Source organism: Pipistrellus hanaki (genome assembly GCF_964339955.1).
Source record: "Pipistrellus hanaki genome assembly, chromosome: 18".
NCBI lineage: Eukaryota > Metazoa > Chordata > Mammalia > Chiroptera > Vespertilionidae > Pipistrellus > Pipistrellus hanaki.
Window position 1 is genome coordinate 32980110 of NC_140520.1, and position 22930 is coordinate 33003039.

The following is a 22930-nucleotide window of genomic DNA, read 5'->3' on the forward strand; positions in this document are numbered from 1 at the left end:
GCAGGGACTGTGCCCTGGACCCGGACAGAGGCCCTTCCGCGGCCCGCAGCCTACCTCCCGGGGCCTCTGTCCCAGGGCTGGGCATGCTATGACTACCTTTGTCTGCTCTCCCTCCACCAGGAATAAATAAAAATATCCTCCCTCCCCCAGATCCCGGCTCCTCGATTGGCCCGTGAAGCAAATATTTCATAATGTGGGCTCATCCAATTGGGCATCGTGCCAGGGCCCGGCGCCTCAGGTTGCGAGGGAGCTCCAATCAGGCGGGGCGGCCGGGGCGGCCGGGGTGGGACCAGAGGGCTCCCCTGCACATGGGAGGCAGCGTGTCTGTCGCTCAGGTGCGTGGCGGGCGGCAAGGTGGGAGCTGCCGCTTCCTCGGGGCTGGGAAGAGGGGACGGGGCGGCCCACCAGCTGGCTGGAGCCGGCCCAGCGCAGAAGGGGTTAAGGCCAGCCAGCATGTGTGGCTGTTAATGATTGCTACCCCCCAGGGACCTGGTGAGTATTAAAGGGAAGCCTTCTCCCTATTGCCGAGTGTGACAGGAGTGAGAGCAGAGGGCCCGCCGAGCGCTCCCGTGGTGAGTGAGTGTTTGGCTGTCTGTCGTCTGTCTGTCTGGGTGGCTCTGGGACAGGTGAGGGCACACTAGCTGTCCCCGTGTCTTCCGCTGGAGCCAGCTTTTGTTGCAACCGGACACAAATCCCCAGCTCTGGAGCCAGATTTCTGTATCCTTCCCATTTATTGGGAGGAAGCCTCCGGGACTGGGCTAGTCCATGCAGGGGGCGAGCTACTGGGCACGGAAGCCCGAGATGCAAACCATTGTTCCGAGGCGGAGACAATGGTCCATGGCCACCCCTCACACACACAAAGCTGCCGCTGCCGCTCTGCCTGCCTCTCGGAGCCTTTGTCTCCCGCTCCGGGCAGAGCACAGAGCGCGGCCTCTGGAGGGCCGACCTCCTGGGACAGCTGGGGAGGAAGGGGGACGGGCGCGGCCGGAGGCGCGGAGCTGTGCCTGCCCTTCATCCCTGTCATTCCGGCGTGGAGACGTGGACGGGAGACACGGCGTCTGTCGGGGCCGGTGCAGAGAGTTGGGGAGAGAACTCGTAACTCTTGAAGAAGACCAAGTTGTCATTGGGAAGCAAAGTTGGAACCTAGGAAGAAAGGCCGCCGATCATTGGGGTGCAGGTGCTGGCTGGCTGCTGTCCTCAACTTCCCACTTAGGACCCTCAGTCCCACCACCTCCAGAACACGGCTCTCCCGCTCCGGACCCGTCTCATGGCGAGTCCGATGGAGCAGAGTGTGGCCGGAGCTCCTGCTCTGCTGCAGGGGGTGGACTGGCCGGCTCCCCCCCGCTGAGGTCCGTGTGTACGGGCACACGCACGTGACAGAACGAGGGCCTTACGGCCTGCAGCGCAGGACGGTTGACTTTGCCCCGAAGCCTCCGGGAGCCCTTTTGTCCCTGGCCTCTTTCTCGGGAGGAAGGCGGTTGGGGTGAAATCATGGTCTGTGGGAGGCACCGAGAGCACCCCGTGCCAGTCTAGAGGCAGATCTGAGAGATAGGGCTCACCCACAGGCGGCTGGCTCTTCCTGGTGCTTTCTCCGGCCGGCCTGCCCGCGGGCAAACAGAAACCAGGCTGAGCGAGGGGGCGGCGCCAGCCTGAGCGCCGCGGGGCGGTGAGAGCACCACAGCGGGTTTCTGGGCATGTGAGCCGGGCCGGAGGGGCAGGTAGAGGCTGGGCCACAGCCGTGCTCTGCCTTGTACCGGGACCGAGCCGCCCTGGGACCAGCCTTTGGGAGTGGAGGGTGTGCAACCCGAGCAGTCTCCCCAGAAGGGCTTGGGGCACCCCTCTGCTGTTACCATCCTGAGAGTGTTGCACGGGGCCCTGTGAATTTCGCAGCGCGTGCTATGCCCAGGCCCGGCCAGAAGCTGCAGCAGCGGGACAGTCACTCATACGCTCCGACAGCTGTAGGCAGCGGCACCTGTTCCTCAGGTGTCACTTACCAAGCCTGGCTTCCGTCCTGGCCCAGCCCTGCCTTCCCCTCTACGACCGCCCAAAGCGTGTCCTCCTGTCATGGCCCGTCTTCTTTCAAGGCCACCGCAAGGCAGGGGACAGGGAGAGAGCAGCAGTGTCCCTTACCCCAGTGTTTCCCAACCTTCTCTCATGATGAGAATCACCTGGTGGAGTTGTTAAAACACAGATTCCTGAATCCCAACTAAGAAGTGCTAAACTAGAATTTTTGAGAACATATAGGTAAAATTGCATACCTAACTTAGTGCTCTGTATATAAAATCTGTCTTAGAGCACTAGTTAAGTATACAATTTTACCTATATGTTCCCAAAAATTCTAGTTTAGCACTTCTTAGTTGGGATTCAGGAATCTGTGTTTTAACAACTCCACCAGGTGATTCTCATCATGAGAGAAGGTTGGGAAACACTGCCTTACCCGATTCCCTTTCTCCCCCTTTCCCTTCCTCCCCAGGCCCCCTCTTTCCTGTCTGGGCTCCAGGCTGGGGTCTAGGCCGGGGAGTACCTCTTCCATCCTCCCTTCTCTAAGCCACAGCTGCCCAGGAACACACCCTGGCACCTGCGTCACGTGCCATGTGCCAGCACCCGTTCCAGCCAGGTCTGGGTGGGGACAGGGCAGGTGCGCGAAGGAAGACTCCTAAACCACTGTCCTTGGGGCAGCTCCTAGGCCCCGCCCCCCTCACTGGCGTGTCTTACTCTGGATCAAAAGACCCTGCAGACCACCTCCTCTCCCCGCCTCCAGCCTTGGCCAGAGGTTGGCCAATCCAAGTAGAAAAAAAAAAAAAAAAGGCAGGCGGGAGGAACACGTCCCTGTGTGTCTAGACTTTTTCTCCTGGACTCTTCCCCTTTTCATCTCTCCGCTCTCACCTCCCAGAGCCCACCGCCACCTGCCCCAGCAGGGCTGTTAGTAACCACCCCCTCCTGCCCCGGCAGGGCTGTTAGTAACCATCGGTTTATACTCTAGAGGGGGGGTCGCCATACATATACTGTTTTTAAATGATGGATTATCCAAATTAATTTTAATTGGACTTCGAAATGTATCATTTGGTTTTAGATTTTTCAACGTTTTTGTTGTTGTCGTTGGCGTAGATCCCTCTTTCTCTTTGTTTAACGGAGGGCGGTGAGGGCACGTGTGATTCCCCGAGGACCCTGAGCCCTCAGCTGAGAGAGGAAGAGCGGGTGGGAGTTAAGTGTTAGAGCTGGAGAGCGGCTTGCAGACACCGAGCCCAGCGCCGGCCCATAGGCTGCCCGGCCCGTGGAGCTGCCACAGCCGTCCCATCCACCGTGGCCGCCACGGCCGCCACAGAAATGTGGCCGGTCTGACGGAGGAACTGGATTTTAATTGTATATCATTCGAATGCATTCATTGTAAACAGCTACCTGTGACTAACGGCTGCCAGGTTGGCTGGCACAGACCTGAGATAGTGCTACTTGCTTTATTATATCCCTTTACTTTATCAATGGTTGTGACACCAGCCACTTACTGAGCAACTACTAGGTGTCAAGCATTTCGCTAGACTAGCAATGTTTAACCGGTGCACCGCAAGAACTTCCAAAGCACGCAGTGCCTGGCTATGTAGGCAGGGGCACTGACCCCTTTCCCCTTAGATCAGGGGTCTTCAAACTACGGCCCGCGGGCCACATGCAGCCCCCAGGGGAGTCTGATCCGGCCCGCCAGGTTTTTTGGGCAGTGAGCGCAGCCAAGGTGTTACAGTAGGAATTAGTAGTTCATATAGTCCGGCCCTCCAGCTCTCTGAGGGACCGTGATCTGGCCCCCACTTTAAAAAGTTTGAGGACCCCTGCTAGATTGTCAAGTAAAAAATGACAACGGCCAGCACAGCAATAGCTGTCCAAGCTTGAACCATAAATATAAAGGTCCTATATGAGGGTTGCATCTTATTGTTTACATTGCATAATAAGGTTGCACCTTATCAGTTAATTCTTGGTACCAGAGAACCTTATATACAACTATAGGTAAAATCACTTTTATTATTATTATTATTTTAAATTTTATTGATTATGGTATCACATAATTGTCCTCATCCCCCCATTCCCATCCCCAACCCCCTCCACATATGCCCCCACCCCCTTGTTGTCCATGGCCACTGGCTAGGCCCATATGCATGCAAACAAGTCCTTTGGTTGATCTCTCCCTCTTACCCCCACCCTCCCCTCCTTTCCCTCTGAGGTTTGAGAGTCTGATCACTGCTTCTCTGTCTCCGGGTCTGTTTTTGTTCATCAGTTTATGTTGTTCATTATTTCCTCTAAATGTGTGAGATCATGTGATTCAAGAAATACCCTTGTAAGAACCAAAACTGAGACAATCCATAATAGTTATGCTGAGAGGCAAATGAATCAGTCTGTAGTGAGTTCCTTTCTGGGCCAACAGTTCTTTTGAGTCCCAATTTCAATGTCAAACAGTTCCTTATGTGTACATGTCAGCCATGATATTTCAGATCTGGTTGGTGGACAAATGGTGGTGATACAGGTCTGACTGCCTCTGGTTTGGTCCTGGGCATCCTTCAGTAACACCTAGCTGCTGTCTGCTGGTATGGCGAGGCGTCGTCATATTATTTTTTTGTAAATCAATCAAATTTATACTTTTGTCAGATTGACAAAATTATATACATATTTTGGTGTGCCGCAGAATTATAGTAATCAGCTTATGAGTGCCCAGAGATGGAAGGGCTGGAAAGTGCTGTCCTAGATGCTCAGTGTGATCTTGTTTGATCCCCCAGCAACTCCAGCACCGGTCCAGGTTACAGATGCAGAAACTGAGGCGCAGGAAGGAAAGAGCAGCGACTCCTGGCTCCGGGAGCCCCGCCCCGCCCCTTTCCCTCAGGGCAGTCCGCACAGTCCATTCTTTGTCCTCAGCAGACAGCTTTCTTCCAGTGTTCTCCCAGGCCTTTCCCCTCCGAAACGTCCCTTTCTGCTCTGAGGTGCCACGGGAGCTCTGACGGGTGTCCTCAGTCCTCAGAGGGAGAAGGCACGGCGACCCTCCAGGCACGGCTGGCTCCTGGCTGGATCCGCTGGTGGCCCGTCTCCACGCTCCCTTTGGGTCCCCCCCCCCCCCCCCCCCCCGCAGAGAGCAATGCAGGACATCCCTCTGCCCTCAGAGCGCCAGGCAAGCTCCCCAAGCACATGGAACGTTCCAGACTCAGGCTTGGCAAAGGTCACGTTCAGAATTTCCCACAATCAATGTGCGTCCCCGCCGGCCTCTCCCTCCCAGACCAGGGGGCACATGCAGCTGAGCCTCCCTGGGCCCCAGGAGCATCTCACCCTGGAGCTCTGCTGCCGTCCCACCTGCCTCCGCACCCTCACCCCAGGCACCTCCCCTTCCCCCCCAGGGAAAGGCTCCCTCCTCCGGAAGTAGTCGCCCAGCTCCTGCTCTCCCGCTCCCACTGATTCATTGCTCTCCTCCTCCCCACAAACCCTCTGCTTTGTAGACTCTTACCAGAGTCCGGCTGGCCAGTAGGGGAGGGGGCAGGGAGAGGAGGAGCAGATGGAGAGCCTGCCCATGGGGATCCCACGAGAGGCTCTGAGGCTGAGCTCTCCTGCCTCTCCCACTCACAATTCAACACCACAAAGCAGAATGCACCCGCCCAGTGGCCAGACCGAGCCGGCCTCCCCGGCCGCTGCATCCGACGGCCATCGGGTCCTGCTGTGTGCGAGGAGCTGGCCGGGTGCAGTGACCAGGGAGGCTAGGCTGTGTGCAGTGTGGGTGTGGCTGTCCTGCCCCGCCTCTATACCTAGATAGCATCCCCGCCCCCCCCCAACACACACACACACACAGTCCCCAGACCTATGCCCACTGGGGTCACGAGTGAGAGGGTCTGTGCCTTCCATCCCTGTGTCCCCCAGAGGCCTGTGGAGCTGGAATGGTCCTGGACCACGAAACTCTCTTCCTTCTCCTTCCTGAACACAAGGCTGGGCAGGTAGAAGGGACGGGGGCAGCCAAGGACACGGGAACTCTGTCTCCTCTCTCCTTTCAGCGTAGCCGGGGCAGTGGCCTCTGCGGCCCTGACTCTAAAAGGGGCCTTACCTTCCTCCCAGCGTCCGTGAGTGGAGCCCCTTCCCTCGGTTCCGCACCACCCCCCTCCGGGCACTCTCCGCCCTCCTCCTCTGCCCTCTCGCCTGGTGGGAAAGTGGTGCCGTCCCCCGAACAAGACGCCGCTTATTGCCATTGTTTCGTTCTTAAAAGGAGGGAACTAAGGCCCAGAACAGCCTGTCCCTCTCCAGTTGCTGGATGGGGATCCAAGAAGGCATTGGTAGCCTTTGAGGGTGTGGCGGGAGGGACACCAGCCCAGCTTCAGACAAACACTTACTCTGCGGAATTCTTCCCCGCCGGCCGGCCGGTCACGGCTCTCCGCGGGGCCAGAACCAAAGCTGCTGAGCGGGGAGCCGACGACCTTGCACAGGCGAGAGGACAGCTGGGCCGCCTCAGCCTCGGAAGGGTAGGGGGTTGGGTGGGGCTCAGCTGGGGAGGAGGGGTAATGAGTGATTGCCCTGCCCTGCCTCTCAGCACTCCTTCCCCGTGGCTGTCAGGAGGAGGCCATGTGGAGGTTGCGGGGAGGGGATGGAGCCTCCCCACCTTCCTAGCTGGCGGAGCGGGTCGCTCAGAAGGCAGGGCTGGGAGAAGGAGGATGTGGAGCTGGAGCCCCAGGGAGCTCCTTGCCCTCCTCTCACTGTCCTTCCCCTGCAGGAGCAAAGCCACAGCGAGGACGGAGTGTGAGGGGCCCCGGGGACGGGCTGGCCAGGTTGTCACGTTGGGGCAGGGTGTGAGGGGCATCCTGCCCATGGCACTCTGGGCCAAGAACACCCATTTTTAACACAGTGAAGGGACACTGTGTTCGGACAGTTAAGGAGCGGCGATCCCAGGAGTGGCATTCGGTGATGTAGCCAATGTGAAGGACACGGGAGTCTGGAGGGCCCTGAGGGGCGGAGTGTGTCACAGGCCAGGGCGGGGGGGAGGGCAGGCGGAGGAGGCTGGCAGAGCAGCTCTTTACCAACCAGTAAGGAAGAAGCTCCACATTTTAGTAACCGGCGTGGCAATCTGAATAGCCACCCTGGCTACCTTCATTCTCGGAAGACAAAGGAATCCTAAAGTGAAATCATCAGTTTGATGATGAGATGGTCCAAGTTAGGGTAGAAGATCAACATGAAGCTTCTCCACGAAGTTCCCCTGAGACATATTCATATTCCCCACACACACACACATTTACACACACATTTACATGCATGTATACACACACGCACATACATATACACTACATACATTGCATGCGCATAGGTACACACATACATTACAGGCATGTACACACATAGACATGCCTACACTTACACATACTACACATACAACAAACTCATAACACAAATATACATACACATGACACACAGGTACAAATTTACACTCATACACAATAGACATGTACGCACATAGACACATGCACACACCACAACACAGACACATCACATGCAATACACATACATACATTTACACACCACGACACTCATGCACCACATTTACACACACATGTCACACAGACACACTAGGCATAGGCACATACTTCACAAACAACACACACACACATACACAGACACACAAACTACACAATGCACACAACACACAGACACACACTCAGGCCTCACACACACATACACACATTTATACATGCTCACATTCACATACGCACACAGAGATATACGCATAAACACATATATGCACCTAGACACGTGTACACGTGCACACAATGAGCCTGACTAAAGAGTACACAGGCCCTCCCGCCCTTCCCTGCTGCCTTCGGCTCCCCCTCTCCTGTTAGTGAGGAAAGGGAGGCAGAGGCCCAGGGCCGGGGTTAGGAGATGCTACAGTGAGACTCAGGGAAGGACATCCATGTGGGGTGGGGGAGGGAGACCTGGGTCTTATTCGTGATTTCCACCCCTTGGCCCAGGTTGTCACGTTGGGACGGGGCGAGGGGCAGATGCCTGCATGCTGCCCATGCTGCTCTCTGGGCCAAGAACCCCGTGTTAACACTTGGAGGGGCACTGTGTTCAGACAGTAAAGAAATGGCGAGCCCAGGACTGGCATTCGGTAATGTGGCCAATGTGAAGGGCACGGGAGCGGACTCCCTGCAGCCAGCTCTGTGCTGTCAGCCTGCGGTGCAGGCCCACGTGGTGTGGCCCTCCCCTGCGCGGGAAGCAGGGAAGGAAATGCATTTAGGCCCCAAGGGTGGGGAGGGGGTGAGCACTGGCAGAGTTAAGCAAGAAAGAGCAGCACAGGTTTACCGAGCATCTTCAGAGGTCTAAGCTCGCTGGCTTCAGTTTGGAAATGACAGTGGTACAGGAGGAGGGGCGGGGCCAGGGCGAAGAGGAGAGAGAGCAAGTGCAAGTGTGACGCTGGCAGCTGACGGGCGCCCCTCCCCCCCCCCCCCCCCCCCGCCCCAGCCTGCACCTGGTGTTGGGTCGGTGGTCAGCACATGGAAAGGAGGCCGCGTCCTCCGAGGGCTCCTCACTTGCACGTGCCCAAAGGGGCCACCAGGCCTGACTCTCTGGTGCCTCTTCTCTGTGTGCGAAGCAGTGGGGACCACAGAGGGACTCTGGCTGGCGGGCAGAGGTTGGCTGGGGAGCGGATGTTTTCCCAGGAATGCCTGGGGGCGCTCCAGGAAGCGGGCACTTCGGGGTTGCTGGAAATGTAAGCCTGGCTGGTTTTTAATTGGGACGGAATGCCGGCGCAGATAAAGTGCCTTGAAAATAATGATGCGATCCAGAGGGGGAGGAGGAGAGAGAAAGGAAGCCAAACCTCTCCCACCTTCTCCTCCTCTGACCGCAGAAACTCTCCCTGGAGTGGGGACCGCGTTGGCTTGGAATTTGCTAGGGGGAGAAGGAAGCGAGAGGGCGGGGTCAGAGGCCGCCCTGCCGCCCACTCACCTCGCCGGCCAGCCGGCCACCCTCCATCTAATGAGCTGTGCTGCCAGAAGCCAGCGCCGTCTGAGGATGAGGAGGCCTGGCCAGAGCTAATTCTCATCAGCAGATTCTCGGGAGCCATGGAAATGAAGGCCTGGCGTAGGGCAGATAACCGAGGGGCCTGGGGCTGCAGGGAGCTGAGTGTCTTTCTCCAGTTGTTGAATATTTATCACAGTGGGAGCTCTGGGCGTCCAGCCTGGGTGTGTGTGTGCGTGTGTGCGTGTGTGTGTGTATGTGCGTGTGTGTGCAAGCATGCATGCCTGCAAGGGCTGTGAAGACCCAGGTTGCATGTGCTGCTTTTGACTGTGTGGTGCCAGACATCATTCCGACAGAGGCCGGCTCTTGGGGGAGAGGGGGGGGGTTAGACGCCTGGAGAGGGACCAGGACACTTGTCCCTGCAGTGAGGCTGTCACGAGGACTCGGAGGCTGCGAGCGTCTCTGGAGCTGTGGAAAAGCCCCGGGAGGTGGAGAGACACGTGCCTGCCAAGCGGAGAGGACTGCCTCCCCTCTCTGTCGCTCATTGGTCTTGGCACTTCTGGAATGCCAGCCCCGCGTGCCCAGCCTGCTGGCGCCTGAGACCGTGTGACGTCATTTTCTACCCGGCACCTGGCATACTTCTCTGTTTTTTAAGCAGAATGATCATAACCGTGATATCTTATGCACAAAACAGTGCACATTTTGGAAGCATGCAGCTATCATTTTATAGGATTAGAAGGTGTCTCATTTTCACGCGAGAAGTCAAATCAGAGTACTACTTCACACTGGATCTTGGACCGGAAGCCTGGTTTAGCCAATTTTCTTTCCACGGATGGCACTGCCCCGGAGGCCGCCTTCATAGGCACAGAGGCCAAGGTGAACACCTAGGGGGCAGCCCAGGAGTTTAAGGGTGCTCCTGCCTCCACCCCCATACCTACTTTGCTGCCTTTCCCCGGTGGCATTGGGGGGTCCATTTGGAGGTGTAGAACCACTTGTCCTTGAGAAATGGAGGCCCTTTGCTCCCCCAGAAGAAAGGGCAGAGGAGAGAGAAATGGCGGCCTCCCCGTTTCCTCCTTTAGTGTTCGGCACCTGCTAAGCTCCTGCTGGCTAACCAGCCGTCTGTGCAGTTCAGTGGCAAAGGAAAAGAACCCCGGCTAGACATTGTGGGTGCCGCGTGCTGACGTAACCAAGGACCTCAGAGCTCTCAACAGGCCGGGCAAACCCTTGAGCCTTCCTTCCTGTTCCCCGTGCTGTTCTTACTGGGAGAAGTAACTCAACCTGCAACTTGAGCAGAGGCTGTGGGAGGCCCCTGAGCGCAGCCCGAAAGGAAAAGGGGGTATTTTCGCTTCTGGAGGAAGAAAAACTCATTTTCCCCATGCACCTCCGCCCCCTCCTCCTGAGCCGAGGAGCTTAATTCTCTTCCCCTCCTAATGAAGATGGATCCGAGCCAAGCTGGATAGTCAAGGGGGAGCCAGGCAGGGGAGCCGAATGAGGGAGCGAGGGGGCAGAAGCAGCTCCTCTCGTGGAGAGGAAGTAATTAATTTTAAGAGAGCAGAGATAGGGAAGCCCTTGGTGATAGAATGTCAAACCCCAAATGCAGGTGGATAAAAATGAAACCGGAGCAACTCGAGTTTCTTTTGTTCATTCACTGGCTCATTCATTCAGCAGACGCCGAGCTCCTGCCGTGCATGGGCAGATGCCTCAGGAGGGCACCGGGGGAGGCCCCCAGTCTTCCTGCCCATAGCGGGGCACAGGGAGCTGGTGCGAGGGTGTGGCATCTGGGACCCAAAGCCTCTTGCCATTAGGACAAAGCATTTGCAAACACACCACCCAATCAATGTCTGAGCACACTGGCCTTTGGAGTTCAGGATTAGTTGCTTCAGTATCAGCAGCTGAGGCCCCAGCTCGTTCCCTCATGGGTTAAACAATAACGCTGTCCCTTTGCTTTTCTGGTCATGGATTGCGTTGTTCTCTGACCGCGTTCTACCCTCGGTCCAAAAATTCGATTAGCCCTTCCCTTTCGGGGTCTGTCGTGACGTCACAGGCTTGCCGTAAACAACAGGCCATGACGTCAACAGAATCCCTGGTGCTGCTCAAAGGACCTGCGTTGGTCAGAAAGGATTCTGTCACCCGAAGACAAACATGGAATAATCTGGAAAGCCAGAGGACCTGGAGATCGGTACCAGCAGGGACATCTCGGCAGTACAAGACAACAGTGGGTCTGGAGCCTTCTTTGCTGGAACGCTTTACAAGCAAGCAAGGCACTGAGGAGACTGGAGAGCCAGCGGGCGTGCCTGGAGGCGGGGGATGGAGGAGGTGACCTTCAGAGGCCCTTGCAGCCCCAGGGCCCTACCCCACGGAGGATGTCCGGAGAAGGGGAAACTGGACCATCATCGGCGGCACGGAGAGTTCAGGGGAGTGAACGGCACTGCAGCTCTCCTTGCCCTTGAGCAGATCTGACGGTGCCAGCTGGAGGTCATCTCATCGCATCTGGAAGATTTTCAGAAATCAACACGCAGTGACCCCGAGCCCCTCTGCTGCCCTCTTCCTCACGCGCTCTGGGAAGAAGCCTTCCTCCCGTGTCTCCTGAGCAAAGAAGCTGGTGTTTGCTACCAGCCCAGCACCCGCTCCACGTGCTCCTGCGCTGGACCACCCCACGCCGAGAGCAAGCGAGCTGGCGCTGTGTCTGAAGGGAGCGCGGGGGACTTGGCAAAGCTTCTCTCGGTCTGCTCCTGTCCAGACAGAAGGAGGCTGGGCAGGCTGGGAGAGGAGAGAGGGGACTGAGCCACCCCGGCGCCCGGGCAGCAATAGCACACGAATCCGGAGCTGCATTTAACCCCTGAGCCCACAGGATCGGAGCATCCGGGCTGGGAGGCGGCAGCAGGGAGGACCGCCTTTCCCCAGGCCGGCTGGCTGTGTTTCTGCTGTGCAGACAGGCAGCCCCAGCCTCCTCCACCTGCCCAGCCGCGCTGTGTCCTTAGCTCAGGGAGGTCTGACTGGCTTGAGGTTGCACACCTGCTCCCCATGCCTATCTCCATCTCAGCGTCTCCTCCTGGGGGACCTGGACTGGGAGGAGCAGCCCTGCTCGCCTTACTCTGCCGGGAGCACTCTGAGGGGCTGGGTGCTGAGGAGCCACAGGCCCCCTAGAGCACCTGGGCGCCCTTCCCACCACCTGGGGAGAGCCCGCCCCTTTCCCTCGTGCTAGAGCCGGGAGGGGGGTGAGCAGCAGTGTCTGGAGCTCGGCCAGGGACCGGAGGACTTACTGCTCAGAGGATGGTAGGAGCAGGGTGGCTGGGAGGTCCTCCGAGGCTGCTGAGCGGGGACGGAGCTGCCAAAACGATGCTGAAGTTCCGGGCCGATCGCCGGGTCAGGTAGGGATCTCTTCAGTGGACATAAGCGGAGCGAAGTGAGAGCAGGCGGCGTTGGCGGCTCCTCGGGCCCGGGCTTCAGAGTGTGGGGTCTGCCGACCCGCCCTGGAGGCAGGAGACAGTTAGGTCACAGTGGCTGCTGCATTGCAGTGCTTGCCAAGGGGAAGCTGTGCTGGTACTGGTGGTGCCGGGCTGGAGAGAGGACGTCATTTGTAGGGGCTGCTGGGTAGAAAGTCTGGGGCAGGGAGGAATTCGCCGTGCCCTGAAAACAGTGCCAGCTGACAGCAGACTGCGTGCGTCTGCACGTGTGTGTGTGTGTGTGTGTGTGTACACGAGTGCCTGCAGGAAAGGTGTCAGCAGCGTTAGCAAAGGAGCGTGTAAAGCACAGGGGACTGGGGTGGGGACCGGTGCTCTGTGCCACATGGAAAAGCAGAGACCTTGGCACCTGAAGGACCTTTGTTGTCAGACTGCCCGCCCCCTGGGCCCTGGGGGGCAGAGCCAAGGATGAGGGTGACTGAAAACAGCTACCCATCCTTGCAAAGGTCCCTGTGGGTAAGCTGAGGAGAGCATCCTGGTTGTACCTGGCAGGGAGGAAGGAAGAGAGTTTGAGAAGCAGGAGCAGGTGATCAATATACTAATGTTAGAATCCAGGCCAGATGGACACTGGCAGGACAGGGTCCTGGCCAGCAAGCCCAGGCTGCAAAACCCAGATTTCCCCTAGGCCAGTGGTCGGCAAACTCATTAGTCAACAGAGCTAAATATCAACAGCACAACAATTGAAATTTCTTTTGAGAGCCAAATTTTTTAAACTTAAACTTCTTCTGACACCACTTCTTCAAAATAGACTCGCCCAGGCCGTGGTATTTTGTGGAAAAGCCACACTCAAGGGGCCAAAGAGCCACATATGGCTCGTGAGCCGCAGTTTGCCGACCTCGGCCCTAGGCTATCACCACCACCCGGCTGTGCTCCCATCTACTAAATGCCTTGGAATTTGATCTCAACATGGTTGGTTTGGAAGCTGAAAAAATACCCTTTGATATTATCTTTAGCTTCAACAGACAGCCTGGGGACTGGGATGTGTCCTGGGGCTATTGAAAGGGTCTCCAGAAGGTTCTTTTACTTCTCTTGTGCAGCTGAAGGGACCAGGCTCAGGTCTCTTTCCCGTGGCACCAGCTGACCAGCTGGCCCCCGCTGTGGGAGTGCTAGTGTGGCCGGCGTGAGGACCCACAGCCTCGGTACAACCTCAGCAGGCTCTGTCTGGCTGTGTCTCTCCAGGGCTGGGCGAGGAGGACTCAGCACCCTTCCAGCCCTCACTGGCTGCATGCTTGAGTCTCCTACAACTTTCTTGCCAGGTGGTCCCCTGTGTGGCGAATCCATCTCAAATGGCTGCCTTCTGTGGCTTAGACACACTGTACCAGCTCCCTCCACGTTCATCTCCTTCCCCATCTCCCCAAAGAGCCACCAGGGAACTGGCCTGGCATTCAGTCAGCTGGGTGGCACCGCAGGACTTTCCAAAGGAGCCTCCACAATATTGCTCCACAGACCCCGCCCTGGCCCATGCCCCCTGCTTCCTGCAGGCTGTCCTCCCAGCACCCTGCTTCTGGGCCACACATCCCTTCATTCGATCTGACTGTTGAGCCAGCACTTAACCTTATTGTGGGACATGCCCATAGCTCTTAGCCTGGGAGACCCTGGACTGAGTGTGTGTGTGGGTGTGTGTGGGGGGGAGGAAGAGGGGGGAAGAGGGGGGAAGATGGGGGAAGAGAGGTCCCAGCCCAGGCTCAGGAATGGCATTTCTGGATCTTGCATTTCTCCTAAGGAGATGGAACACAGAGCAGCAGGGGAGGGAGTCCAAGGTCATGGGAGGATTGTCTCAGCAGAAATGAGTGAGCAGTTTTTATGTGGAGCACTGGCGGGCCTTGTCCCTGGGAGGGGAAATACCACACATGAAATCCTGGCTGTTGGAGTCCCCTCCCTGCCTGCCCCACACCACAGGTTACGGGGGGCTCACTTCAGCCTCAGGGGTGTCTGGTAAGTAGTGAACACTGACCAGAGAAAGGTGTCTTCCCCCAACCTGACTGTGCTGCTCTGTCCACAGCCCGGCCTTCCATTTGCTTCCGTCTTACCTCAGGATCCCACTGGAGGACAGAGGGACCAGCTCCCACGTGGTCGCCGTCCCGTCACTGCCCAGGGACAGTTCATCCTTTGCGGTGCCTCTGCTTTCCTCGTCTTAACCACAACTTCTCTCTTTTGCCTCCACAGCCACAATGAAAGACGGAACACCTTTCTACACCCAGTGACTGGCCAGGTCCCGGAAGAAAACAAAAAATTTGACTTGAAAACGTAAGTTTGCCCCACTCCCTGACTGCCCTTCCCATCTTTAGCCACCTCCCCCGACACTTCTCCTCCGGGAAGGAGCAGGGAGGAAGGGGGAAAAGAGAGCAAAGGGACTTAGGGCCACTCCCCTCAGTTCAGAGGATGGACACTGCTGAGACCCTTTGGATTGACTCCCTCATCTACTTTCCCCAAAACGTAGCAGGTCCTGGGTTGGTGCCTCTCACAGGCTGGGCTAGAGGAGCGAGTCAGGCCGGAGTTGGGCACACCACCCAGGGGCCTCTGAGGGGAGAGGTGAGGGAATCAGGTACAACCATGGGAGCCAAATGCCAATTCCACTCGCTCTGCATCTTGGCTCAGTGAGGGGAAGAAGAAAGATAATTAAATGACTCTCATAGTGCGCTGGGCTATTGTGTCTTTTAAATTATAAGGGAAAGGAGTTCCAGAGTACTAGGGTTGAGGTTTTTTGTTTTTTTTTTAAAATAAATTCACAGGAAAAAAAGAGGAGACACTGCAGGATTACTGGCAGATAGTCTCAGAAGAGCTGAGGGAGTAGCTGCGATGACCTCTTGATAGCACCGAGGGATCTAATTTTGTGCTGATGTTGGAACAGGGGGTGGCAGGGTGGGACAGGGGTGGAGGTTTCCGTTATTTCTCGGTTCTGAATAGTCTCTTTCTTCTCTTCCGGTCAACCTGAAATCAGATCGGCCTTGGACATGTCCAATAAAGCAGGTGGAAAACGCCCGGCTACCACCAACAGTGACATTTCCAACCACAACATGGTGTCCGAGGTCCCTCCAGAGCGGCCCAGCGTCCGGGTGAGTCCAGCCTCCAAGGAAGGCTGTCGGTCAGGAATCCTGGGAAACGCAATAGCCTGTCCAGCTCTGTCTGCAGGCTCCAGTGAGCAGGTGAGGTGCTCGGCCCAGAGCCTCACAGAATACCAGCATCTGCACCAGGGGCTCTCCACCTCGGCACCGTTAGCATTTTGTGTTGGGTAATGCTTTGCACTGTGGGATGATTCATTATAGAATGTCGGGCAGCATCCTTGGCCTCTACCCACCAGAGGCCAGTAGCACTCACCATGTGACAACCAAAAATGTCTCTAGACATTGTCACGTGACCCCTGTGGAACAAAGTTGCCCCACCCTCATTGAGAACCACTGATAACTCATGAAGGACATGGCAGTGGAGAGCTCAGAAAGGGAGGAGGAAGGAAGAGGGTCTCCGGAGTAAGAAGTAATCCAGAGAAGAATGTTGCTGAGAGGTCAATGTGATGAGATCTTACTTGGATGAAAACAACCATGGGGCTTAGCAACACTATGGTAACTGGACGCCTGACTAGGGCAGTTCCAGTGGTGTGATGAGGGTGGAAGAGGAGGTGGAAGGGGAGATGGAAAAACACTGAAGAGTAGACACTGTTCTTCTAAGAAACTAGACAATCAGTGGTGGTCTAGTCATGCAATGGAGTACTCTCCAAAAATTTAACAGACTAGATTTGTATATATACTAATAAAAAAGTAATATGCTAATTAGACTGGGTCGACTGGCCATCTTCCAGACATAAGACTTCCTTCCAGACAAAGCCATGGTGGTTCCGGCTGAGGAGTGATCAGGCCGGCAAGGGAGAGCAGTTGGGGATGAGATTAAGCCGGCAGGTGAGGACAGTTGAGGGTGAGATCAGGCCTGCAGGAGAGGGCAGTTGGGGGCAAGATCAGGCCGGCACAGGAGAGCAGTTAGGCAGGCAGGATGACCGGCTCGGAACGATGCTCTGGAAGCTGATGGTGATGAGGACTAAACAGGGGAGATCCGTGGTGCCTCAGGAGAGAGCTGATGCCAGGATGTGGGAGAAGGGTGATATCCACATGACAGTGAGGAGCTAGAACCCTTGTGTCCGTGTTCCCAGCCCCGTGGTGTGTTGGACACTGAGAATGCACATGACTCTGAGAGGATGGTGGTACAGGCAAGGTACATGCAGCTGAGTGGGTTCCAGAAAGCACGATGAGGGAGGAAAGGAGTAAGGACAGTAGCAGAAGGGTAGGCCAGGAGTGAAATGAAAAATCTTACTTTCTCCCCAAGGAAACCCCAAAAGGCCCGCTGAAGTCAGACAGGCAGGATTATTATCTGAGCCCGATTTTGGAAATAATAAAAAAAAAAGTCAGGCTTGGTAACACATCCGTGATTCACACGTGGGCCTCCCAGCATGAGGGTGCCTCGGGCTACCCCAGGGCGGTATAACCCAGAGCCGTCCAGCTGCTCCCCTGGCCAGTGGCAAGGGAAGCAGGAGAGGGAAGAAGCCAAGCTAGCTTCTCTCTGCCTCCCCAGGCCACCCGGACATCCCGCAAGGCCATCGCCTTTGGCAAGCGCTCACACTCCATGAAGCGGAACCTCAACACGCCTGTCACCAAGGCGGGCTGGCTCTTCAAACAGGTGAGGCCCCTGCCCTCTGCCCCATGCCCAGGGCTCTGTCTCCCCTGTAGCACTGTGATTCCTCCGGGCTCACCATAGTCCGCGTCTGTCTTGCTACGTCCTCCCATTGCTCATTTGGTATATTTCTGTGAATAAGTCTGCGGATGTTATGAACGCTCAGAGAAGTCAAGTATCTTCCCAAAAATCACACAGGAAGAAATTGGTGTCATATTTGGGAATGCAGCTAGATTTCCTGATGGGCGGATACAATGATTTTGAAGTGTGCTAGGTCACCCCCGCTATGGGAGCAGCCTGCGGGCTCCTCCTCAGCTGGTCCTCTTGCTGTGGCAGGGATGGTGTCTCTTTAAGTCTCTGTCCAGTAGTTCTCCCCATTGTCCTTGCCACTGCCCCTGCCTGCCCTCTGCTCACTCATTCTGGCTCATTTCTTGCCCTTTATATCTCCAGAGGGGGTGGAGGGGAAAGGAGAGGGGAAGCCCCAAGGCCAAAGATGACAGAACTCAAGGTCACAGGCAATGACCCCATGTCAGGTGCCTGCATCCGGGATCTCGAGGGGGTTGCTGCTACTTGTCAGTGGCCGAGCTGCCACCAGAGGCGGGATGTCCTTAAAGTCAGTGCCGTGCTCCTCTCGTGACCTCCGCTCCTCCATGCCCCGCTCACAGCCCCTCCGTCTGTCTCTCCCCACGTGCCCGCAGGCCAGCTCCGGGGTCAAGCAGTGGAATAAGCGCTGGTTCGTCCTGGTGGACCGCTGCCTCTTCTACTACAAAGGTGAGCCTGCCCCAGGCCTGCGGGGGCGAGGGCTCACCACCCTCCCATTCTGCCAGACCGCTACCAGCAGGGAACCTACTGGCCAGAGCATGTATGCTGCTCTGCCTCCTGTCCCATGGACCGCGCGATCCGGTCCAGGAAGGCAGCGGGTCTTGTCCATTGTGTTCAGCGCAGGCTTAGCAGGTGCTCCGTCCACGTGGAATAGACGCATAGCCCCAGCTTCTGCCCTCTTGGTCCACCCAGCACTCACTCCCGACCCTCTCCAAAGCGGAGGAGGGCAAAGATCTGACAGCATGGGTGCAGCAACCTCGAGGAAGGTGCTTTTAAAAAGGACACAGCAGCCGAAACCGGTTTGGCTCAGTGGTAGAGCGTCGGTCTGCGGACTGAAGGGTCCCGGGTTCAATTCCGGTCAAGGGCATGTATGTTGGTTGCGGGCACATCCCCGGTGGGGGGTGTGCAGGAGGCAGCTGGTCGATGTTTCTCTCTCATCGACGTTTCTAGCTCTCGATCTCTCTCTCTTCCTCTCTGTAGAAAATCATAAAATATATTTTTTTAAAAATTTAAAAATAAAATAAAATAAAAAGGACACAGCAACCCTGTCTCAGGGGGAGCACAGAGGGAGCGAGCAGGGTGGTGACGGCGTGGTCCTGTCCCCCTGACGCAGGGCACAGGGTAGAGAAGGGTGAGATGTCTTTGCAGCAGAAGGGGCTGTGCCCCTTTCCTCTGCGCCCCTCTGTGCCCTCCATACCCGGGAATGGCAGAGCCCTGACTCCTCTGGGCCTTCCTGGAGCAACTCGGTGAATCATTAACTTTGGCAAACAAAGGCTGTACCCAGTGACACGCACCCTCCCCAGTGCTGCCATTCCTGTGCCCTGAGCTGCTGCCACCTGAGCTCTGAGGAGAGAGCAGGACGGGGATGCGTATGCAGGTCGGGTCACAGAAGAAACCCCGAGCTTGGGGCAGAGGAATCTGCCCAGGCTGGGCCTCCAGGACACAGTGTGAACAACGTTGGGGGAAGCCAGGATCTCCTCAGAGGAGAGACTCTGGGCGTGGCCTGAGAGAAGAACCTTAAACATCTGTGCATGTCCAAGGGCACTGCTCTGGGGGCCCCTGTCCACTGAGGTGCTCTCAGGAGACCCCCTGAATGCAGGCCTGGGCAGTACCAGGCAGAGCCGTCTCCTCCAGGGGCTGCTTTCTTGGTCTCCAGGCCTGGTCCCTCCTGCTCCTTCGGCTTAGCCCTCCTCCGGGTACCACGCTGAGGTCTGCACAGGAGGCTGGACGCTGGGCCAAGGACCTTGTGCCAGTGAGGAGTGAGAGGAGAGGGGGAACTAGTGGAGATTATGAGCCCTAAGAGATTTCTCCTGAACTCTCTCTGGGGGGTTGCAGCATCTCCAGCCCAGGGCATAGGAGCTATTCTGGGCAAGTGGGGAGTGTCTTGCCATGCCCTCCTAGCGCACCCCCCAACCCCATCCTGTCCCACACCCTGCCCTCCGGGCCTCCTGCCGACAGCTGGGTGCCCGACTAGCTAATCCGTCAGGCTCCTCTGGAGATCCAGGATGAATTATGTAACAGCATGGTGGTTAGCCTGATGCAGGGACCAGAGGGCCAGGAGGCCATGCAGGGGCAGGAGAGCCCTGAGACACAGAGATGTAGAGAGTGTGCATGTGCGTGTGCGTTGGGAGGGGACAAAGCAAGCTGCTGGGTGCCTGGGGGAACCTTAGAGACAGTTCCCCAGAGGAGCCAGACCACAGAGGGCACCGTCCACGCCCCACACCCCATCCCGCCATCTCGCTGTGTATGTGAGACGCTGGAGCAGTCTGGTGCTGGGCAGGCACTGTGCCCGGTGCAATGGAGGGGTTAAGAATGACAGCGTGGGGGTCAGACTCCCGGGGTTCAAAGAGCAGCCCGCCACTTCCTACTTAAGTCACATTGGACAAACTGCTTAACCTCTCCGAGTCTCAGCAAACGGGGATAACAGCAGCCCCTGTTCACGGGACTATTGAGAGGGTTCAGCCCAGGAAGGCATTTCCCTGGGGACAGTGTCTGACGCAGAACAAGGGGCTCTGGTTGGTTTGCCTGCTTGTGCACTAGAATGTCAGCTCCCCGAGGGTGGGGCTGCTGCCCTGTCATTCACCTCCAGCCACGCCGAGAGCACGCCCCAGTGCCTGATCCAAGAGCATACTCCTGGAGGTGCGGTGTGCAGAGCACAGCCTGTGCGGGTGTGGGCGGCCCTGTGTGCCTACTGCAGACGAGCAACAACTGTGCGTCTGTTTATCGTAACAGGGCTGACGGGCTCCTGTCCCCTCTCCTGTACACACACACACACACACACACACACACACATGCGCACGCACCTCACCTGCCTCTGTTTCCTGACAGATGAGAAGGAGGAGAGCATCCTGGGCAGCATCCCCCTCCTGAGCTTCCGGGTGGCTGCGGTGCAGCCCTCGGACAACATCAGCCGAAAACACACCTTTAAGGTCAGTTGGCCGGAAATCCCTCTCCCAGGTCAGATGGGGGCGGGGTGAGGGTGGGGGGCCGTTCTCCTAGAGCACAGGGGGGTGGAGAAGGGTCCAGAGCCACCTTCCGAGGAGTCGGAGTGGTAGTGAGGGAGCGAGTGGGCAGTGCCCTGGGCTCCATGCGGGCTTCCTGAGGCTAAGCAGAGGCCGTGCGGGACCCCATCCTCTGTCCCGGGGGTTGGGTGGGTGACCTCCCCAGGGCAGGCCAGTAGAGGGGTGCTTCGGTGGCACCCCAGTTTTTTCCTGGGAGGCTGGAGGAGCGTACCAGCTCTGTTAGGATAAATAGCGATGCATGTAGCCCATTGTTTTCTGAGCCTGGGGACCCTCTGCCCAGCGGCCAGGCACCTGGCAGCGAGGCAGGGCATGGGCTGGAGGGAGGCTGAGGTTCTTTCTGGAAAGTCTTCCTCCCCACCGTGGGCCCAGGGAACCAGATCTACAGCAAACTGACCGGCATTTCAGTCTTTAGCGGAAATCGGGGGTTGAGTTTCATTATAATCAAGAGCAGCACACCTCATGGAGGCAGTTGGAGAGAGTGAGTGTGCTCAGCTGCCCGCTCAGCACGCTGCCCCGGAGCCCCCTGGGGACCAGCCCCTCAGAGGCTGCAGCTGGCTCCTCCGAGGCAGGGCTTGTTCACGTTTAAAAATGCACGACCTGGTAAACACGATTTGGGTATTTTATGATGACAAGGCTCTAGATTCCTTTCCCTTTTCCAAACATGAAATTGTGCTGCCGCCCGTGTGTTTTCTCAGCACCAAGCCCCCTCTCCCAGTGCAGAGTCGCTGCCCAAGGCCCTGCAGCCCTAAAGCTGAGCTGGCAGGGATGGGGTCACCTGCAGGTCACCCCAGGTCAGGTCCCGAGCCTCCGAATCCGCCTCTTCCTGTCCTCCCCCTTGGACCCCCGAGAGGCGAGAGGCGGTGGGCCGCACACACAGGTGCCGCTCTGGGGACAAGGAGGGGCTTCCCTGCACATAATTAGTTTCCAGCCCCCCGGGGTCCTGGCTGCCGGAGGTGTGAACAGAATGAACAATTAATAAAGCTCGGGCTCCGGGGAGCCGGCTCTCGCTGTGGAAACAGGGCCGGGCTGTTGAGCCAACAGCAGACGCGCACGCCCACACAGGCAGACAGCCTGTCACCCGCCCGTGTGACAGACACGTGTGCAGACGCGTGCTCGGAGCTCGGCCGGCCTCGGAGGAACACCGATGGCTGGCACCCCCACCACACACCCCAGATCTCACTGCTGGGCCTTCACCGCCCTCCTCCCTCCCCGTCCCCCAAGGAGCTCGTGCCTCTTTAAGCCAATGGGAGAGCAGTGCTCCGTGGCCACAGAGGGCTCCAACCCCGGCTGTTCAGAGGCCCCTCCCCAGGGGAGGGAGGGCTGCAGTCATAGATGGAGGCTTGTCCTGCTGTGGCCACCAAGTGAAACTCTTGGGTGGCTGATAATGAGCTTGACTGTCCCTGCCTGGCCCACTGCTGAATGCAGGACCCCTTCCTGTCCCAGCCCCAGCCCCAGGGGGCTTGGTGGACCTCACCCCACTGAGGCGCCTCCCTCCATTCTCTGGTCCCCTTTCTGGCTCCAGGCGGGTGTTCCTCCCACTGCCCTTCAGCCGCCCTGCCTTCCCCAGGCCCTCTGCCCCCCTCCCTGTCGCCAGCAGCTGTTCCTTGGCCCTTGCTCCCTCCTCGTTTCCCCGGGGGCATGTCCTGTCCTCCAGCTTGACCTTGACTCTTCAAGTGCAAAGAGCATGCCTTTGCCTTCCCTGCACCTGGTGCCCGAGCAATGCTCTGCTCTCGGAGGGTCACAAGATGCTGAGCATTGAGCTCACTCGCTGCCCACTCCTACCAGCCCCGGGACACCCCGAGGGTCCCGCCCGCGTCCCTCCTCTGCGACACCCCTGTGTTCTCCACCGCAGAGGGCTCATCTCAGCCCTGGTCCTCATGTCCCTGTGTAGTTCAACCCCCAGACACCTCCTCACAGCGTCGCTGCCTTTTCCTCAGCACCTCCCTGCCTCTGTGCTGCCCCTGCTGAGGGTGGGGACGGGCAGGGTCCAGGGGCAGGAGGACCAGCCCTGCCCTCACTGGGTACGGGGATGTGCCCTCGCTGGGCACGAGGATGTGTCCTCGCTGGGCACAGGGATGTGTCCTCGCTGGGCACAGAGGATATGTCCTCACTGGGCACAGGGATGTGTCCTCACTGGGCACAGAGGATATGTCCTCACTGGGCACAGGGATGTGTCCTCACTGGGCACAGAGGATATGTCCTCACTGGGCACAGAGGATATGTCCTCACTGGGCACAGGGATGTGTCCTCACTGGGCACAGAGGATGTGTCCTCACTGGGAAGGGCTCCTGCCAGAACGGTGTCCTGTGCGGCAGGCAGGGGCCGCGATGGAATGTGGGGCGTTCGGAGGGTGTGGGTTTGACTTTGCTGCTCAGGAGAGCCCTGGCGCGTGGTCAGAGGAGCCCCGTCTTCTCTCCTGTCAACACTCAGAGCACCCAAGGGGTCAGAGGGCCACGGGAGGTCCCCAGCGGAGACTTAATCACGTCTGGCTCTCAAGCAGGGTGG

At 57.7% G+C, this 22930-nt stretch overlaps 1 protein-coding gene and 1 long non-coding RNA gene across 20 annotated transcripts in view; one reads left to right on the plus strand and one right to left on the minus strand.

The window, feature by feature from the left end:
- The window catches only part of PLEKHA6 (pleckstrin homology domain containing A6), a 135299-nt gene that overhangs the window by 79459 nt on the left and 32910 nt on the right, over nucleotides 1–22930 (plus strand). For 16 of the 19 annotated variants that reach the window (XR_014793332.1, XM_084865814.1, XM_084865827.1 and 13 more), the window contains 5 exons: nucleotides 14589–14669; nucleotides 15364–15478; nucleotides 16983–17087; nucleotides 17780–17852; nucleotides 20232–20332. Coding sequence is in view for 18 of the 19 variants with exons in the window: in XM_084865814.1 (XP_084721940.1) it covers nucleotides 14589–14669; nucleotides 15364–15478; nucleotides 16983–17087; nucleotides 17780–17852; nucleotides 20232–20332 (475 nt within the window). In the remaining variant the exon portion in view is untranslated. Of the gene's footprint in view, nucleotides 1–528; nucleotides 573–12189; nucleotides 12330–14588; nucleotides 14670–15363; nucleotides 15479–16982; nucleotides 17088–17779; nucleotides 17853–20231; nucleotides 20333–22930 lie in introns of those variants that run through there. The other 3 variants (XM_084865819.1, XM_084865823.1, XM_084865829.1) reach the window with 3 other exon arrangements.
- Nucleotides 10475–14580, minus strand: LOC311612744. Its single transcript, XR_014793341.1, has 3 exons — nucleotides 14453–14580; nucleotides 12222–12431; nucleotides 10475–11448 (listed from the first exon to the last, which is right to left on the minus strand). It is a non-coding gene; the product is annotated as an uncharacterized lncRNA (long non-coding RNA).